The 5,151-nt window shown below is 47.0% G+C and overlaps 1 protein-coding gene across 1 annotated transcript; it reads right to left on the bottom strand.

Moving 5' to 3' along the window:
• Window positions 1–358: 358 nt before the first annotated feature.
• ppk17 (amiloride-sensitive sodium channel pickpocket 17) lies at window positions 359–2,415 on the bottom strand. The gene is made up of 2 exons (XM_072287530.1): window positions 2,128–2,415; window positions 359–1,054 (listed from the first exon to the last, which is right to left on the bottom strand). Exons 1-2 carry the CDS (start codon window positions 2,287–2,289, stop codon window positions 845–847), a joined length of 372 nt encoding a protein of 123 aa, XP_072143631.1. The 5' UTR covers window positions 2,290–2,415; the 3' UTR covers window positions 359–844.
• Window positions 2,416–5,151: the final 2,736 nt, after the last annotated feature.

Raw genomic sequence — 5,151 nt, 5'->3', positions numbered from 1 at the left:
CGTGTTCGGCCGGCGTTTTGAGAGAGAAAGTGTGAAGGGGGAATGGCTTCACGGAGGGCAGGTTTGCGAAGGCTGGCGCTGTTGCGCGTGATGCTGTCTCTCAGTTTATTTCCTCATTGCGCGTATCCAGCGAACACTTTGCCAATGCAACAGTAGCTGAGAAACATGCTGTACAAACCGGCTCCAGGAAGGAGGGATGTCCAGCGTGGAACACCAAGAGTCAGGCCGTCGCGGGCAGCACGCGACGGCCCTGTCGCACAGAGCATTCGGTTAGAAGCGGGAATCGAGATGTTCGAGGGATTGATAACATGAACGTTTATTCATAAAATGTGGTCTGTGGCCTGCTGGTTGGGCGAGGGAGAGGTCGGTGAGTGTAGGGAAAGGAATCGGTGATGTCGACATCAGTCTTGTGCCGCATCTTGTGCGCGCATCTCAGTCTTGCGCCGTCCATGGCATATCACAAGAAAGGCTTAGCCATGCCGCCGTTACCTTTGCGGCAAATCTTTCCGTCCAGCTAGACGCGGCAGTTACGAGGCAGAAGATTACAGTTCTGGAAGAAACGGGTGCAGTTAGCAGGAACAGGTGGAGAAAGACGTAAGAGTTTAACGGGGCCCTTCACGACGCATACAGCACGTACGGCACGGGAGGTGCCCGAAAATGTGAGGCGTAGTACCGGACAATGTTATAACAGCGCGAATAGCGGCTGCGTGCAAACTGAACGATGACACAGCAAAGTGGGCGCGATTATAGCTAAAGGCACAGCAAGATGAATTGCACCAAACAGCTCTGCCCCATGGAGGTGGCGAAGAGAGCGTGAACGCGACGACGCTACTCGAGGTGACACTCAGTATGTGTGCAATGAGGTCCGAGCTTGGCCCCGTGCAGGTGGCGGTGCAAGCGCCACCAAGTGGCGCTCGCGTGAATCTCGGTGGAACATTGTCCTGAGCCGCAGCGTCCCGACGACCAGGATGTCGAGGACTTGGAAGAGAACGAAGAAGGACAGGCCCAGGTACATGCCGATGATGCCGCCCAGATTGCCCAGCACGTGGGTTTCCTGCACGCGTACCACTTTTTCACGGGAAGCTCGAGGGCCGGCGTCGAGACGTACACCGAAGCTTGACGCACCCGTAAAACCGGAGCGGCCGGCATACACTGGGAAACTGAGTAGCACTAAAGACGACAAGGATGGACATAAAGCGCGACGACACGACTTGTAGTTGAGCTGGCCGAACTGTGTCGTGCGTACTCTGCCACCAACGGTATAATAAATCTGTTTGCAATCCCTCACTCAGCAACCTGCCAATAGTCATCACTTCACATCGTCAGTCATGGAAGGTGCTGTGTTATGTCCGTCCTTGCCTTTCTATAGCGCTATTCCATTTTTCAGTACGATAGACCAACTAAAACGGAATTCTGAGTTGACCATTCACATTTTCCTGGTTCGCAGGATTCTGTATGAGTCACCAGTGTACGGTTGGTGCCCGCGTCTTGCTCATACTTTTTCGAACAACTGTAAGAACACTGCAGCACAGCACGTGCTGTCTATGGTGTTCAACGCCTCAACTAGCGCTTCTGTACAGATGCTAATGCGAATGCATTACTAAAATTAGGGCACGGATTAGTGTGACGACACCCATGCGTCCTCACAGCTATTCTATAGGAACACGGAAGTTCCAACGTGACTGTTCCAAAAGGACGGGTCTCTTGTGTCGCTTGCGAGCAGACAACGCGCTTACATGAACTCGACAAAAACGAGTGGAGGTTGTTTGTCGGGCTGAAGTATATCATTTAGGCTGAGCGAAATCTTAGCAGGTCATGTGTTTACGTGTGCTGTGCAGCGCACGCGCGAGTCTTTGCCTGTTATTATTTATAAATGGGTGTTTTAATATATGCGCTTGCTTGAATAAAAATTCCCAGTTACAAATAGCAAAAGCGATTGAGTACGTACGACTTCTGGCTCAAACATGTTGAGCAAAGCTCATGTAGCTGAACCTATACTCCAACGAAAGCCATCCGTATACATATTCTGTTCGAACAAATTGCGTGGCATCCTATGCTAAGAATTTTTAACGTGTAATAATAGCACTAGGTCCACCTGCTGTGTTCAGTATAGCCTGTGGTACTTACGTCGTATTTGGGCACCGATAGAATGTGTTCGTAGGTGAGCGAGTTGAAGTACAGTACCAGACGAGCGGGTGGCCTACGGCAGGAATAAAAAAGAAATGATGTAAATGCCATTCGGTTGGAGAAGTGCTGATTAACTTGGAAGACACTGTACACCCTCCGCATTGTCCCTTGCCTGGAATTGCGCGTTAGGGCCTGCTGCGGTGAGATATATTCGAAGGAACTGCCGCACACATGTTCTTGTTAAAGAGTGAACAGTGAGAATGAGCTTTAAGTGAAAGCTCTCGTTGTTGCAAAGTCTTGGTTGTTGCGAACCCTTGTGAAACGCAATAGCACAGTTTCGTGCCCTCAACGTTAATCTTCTACGTGTTTTTCATGCTGATAAACATATGGTCACGGGATAATGCAGGGGTAGTGACAGTTAGCAAATAAAATGATTCTTTCTGGTAATTAAGTGCTGCTTCCTGTTGGAATACTCCATTGGCGCTGGCGTCTCAGTTGCATATCAGTTCGGAAACAATTACTGCAGCGAGGCACATGAAAGTGTGGGACATATTTTTTTATCGGCATCGATCTATTCTACGATATAACGTACAACCGTCCAAACTAGTTGTGCTGCAGTATAGCTTGAGTAGCAAAAAAGAAAATAATATCGCTGCCCTTGCTACAATACAAGATGTAAATCTGACGTACGATAATACAGAACACCTTGTATACTGTATTTTGCAGAAACGTTTGCAGTATACATTGCAGGAAGAAACGTGTTAAACTGTTAGTGTACTCTCATACTGTTCATGTTATATTGTTCGTTCCTATTCTGCTTGTTCACTCGCTTGTGCTTTGGCTACTTAGTATATCATTATCGTATGCACCCAATTGTTTTGTTAGATATTAGCAACTTACCTGATTATTATTATATTGCTCACATGTCCGCACTTCTCATTCCTGCGTTCTCTCTATGTATAATTATCCTGTTTATCTAACCATAGGAATACCTTATGTCAGTTTTTTTTAAAGATTATGTCCTCCTGTTGTAATATTTCTTTACCATGTAACACCAACATGACTTTTGAAATAAAGCTGACTTGACATGCATGATGGCGGTAAGCAGTACATGATGCTGCAAGAACTATGGATGCTTTCGCGGTTCCGCGAGCTTCGGTGAGCTGCTTGATGAATACCGCCGTGCGCTAATCGCGCTACATACCCGTTTTCCTTGGTCACTCCCACAACGTCCTGCACCGAGAATGCAGAATAGGTGAGTGACAATATGTGTAGCTTACGCTACGGAACGTAGTGCTGAAAGAAGACGTGCTGCATGCACAATTCACCGATGTTGAATGATGTTTCTCCGGATATTAAGCTATATACTAAGAACTGGAGGGAGTAACCACAGAGTAAACATAAATGCCGTGTTTACTTTCTGGGCCTAGGGGACTAGGGGAACCTGTGCACAACTCCCGTGACGCACTGTCAAGAGCTTCTTGGAGGCACTAGTATCGCTAGCACTGCATTCTTTGCAGACCGGTCACTCGTGTTCGACCCCGAGACCATACTGCTATTGAAAATCGTGCTGAATGTGAGATAAATAATACTTTGCATCTGAAACGGCAGCAGAAAGTCGGTGTCACTAAACAAACATTGACAAAAGCAGGCTGGTGTGATTTTGTCGAAGGCTGATGACTGATTCTCTCACTCTTTCGCCCTACCCCGCGAGCTGTCTGAGCTCTCACTAGATGCCCAACGTGTCATGCTTGAATTTGTCAAGACATTTTATACCTAGACACGAAGTGACTTCCTTCTCTATGGCCTAATATGCTACTTCATGGACCGGGACGGGGGTCCTCACTCAAATAAACTTGTTCTCTCTCTCTGTCTCTTGACAAAGGTGAGATTAGTCCACTCCGACGCTTTCCTTGGAGAGAACCTCGGTCTTGTCCGTGCATCGCGTCGAATTGAAAACAGGCTTTCCACATAACATATCTAGCATGTAAGAATGTCAAACAACTTAGAATCCTTTATTTCTAAACACGCTCACCTCTGTCAGCTTCGTCATTGTTACATCCCGTGTGTAACTGATGTCCCTGCAATGAACGATAACAGCTCGTGTTAGTTACGTCCGGCCGTATCCGCTTTCCTAGGGTAAATGTGCTCCCTGTACTGTAATCTTGGTAGAAAAAAAGGTGATTTTGATATATGTATTAGTTCGTGTCGCTTTTCAAATTTACCAGATGTAAGATTTATGTGAGTGATTTTTATGATGCAAGGTGCATGAAGAAAGTATGTAACAAAATGTGCGTACAATGCATGTAAACATACCTCTATGGATTGCGAAATGTACAGGTGCGTTCAATATGACTTGCAACAACCTTGTTCGTGGTTAACGAGGCTCCAGGGCTGCACAGCGGCTCTGATATGTGAAATAGCCGTTTAATAAATACCAGTAATTGAAGCTGTGTTTAGGTTTGGAACTTACTCTGTGTCTGAGCAGCCGTACAGTCTTGGAGCCCCTTCGACCACGGGCACCGGTGTTGCAGGTCATATTGTACGTGACTGTACCTGTATGCTGAACGTCAACAGGAGCAAGAGTCTCTGTCAGACCACGTGGCCTTTAGCTCTTGCTCCTCTTTCTTGTATGAGAAATAAATGAACTGAATTGAATTGAATATTTATGTGACCAATGAGTTGTCTCTTAGGCGAGTGAAGAGATATCTCTTTTTTTTTCTTCATCCGCGAAGCTTTCTCTCTGAGAAACAGGTATGAGTTGCCCCCGCAGTTTCGCGCTGCAGTCCACGTGGATGCCCATTTTTTCCTTTCAATATTAACGGACACGAAGGTTACGTGACATGCGAGAGTTTTTGACAGGGCAGTCTCCGAAGCCAGTGCGCAGCGCCAGATATTTCAGTTCGTCCGCGACTGAAGCGCGCATACACTCATTCGTGCTGCCCCCTTATCTCTTTCACTCTATTCTCTCACTCTTTCGCCCTACCCCAGTGCAAGTTGACGAACCGAGATCATGCGGGCTAA

This window comes from Dermacentor andersoni, chromosome 4 (genome assembly GCF_023375885.2).
Source record: "Dermacentor andersoni chromosome 4, qqDerAnde1_hic_scaffold, whole genome shotgun sequence".
Classification (NCBI taxonomy): Eukaryota; Metazoa; Arthropoda; class Arachnida; order Ixodida; family Ixodidae; genus Dermacentor; species Dermacentor andersoni.
The sequence above is the reverse complement of the archived record's forward strand: the minus strand, read 5'-3'. Positions and strand labels throughout refer to the sequence as shown.

Excerpts from the sequence above, each read along its gene's own strand:
- ppk17 (XM_072287530.1), bottom strand. The coding sequence starts at position 2,289 with ATGCGGAGGGTGTACAGTGTCTTCCAAGTTAATCAGCACTTCTCCAAC. Across the intron at positions 1,055-2,127 it reads TATCGGTGCCCAAATACGAC|GAAACCCACGTGCTGGGCAA; the intron begins GTAAGTACCACA and ends GTACGCGTGCAG.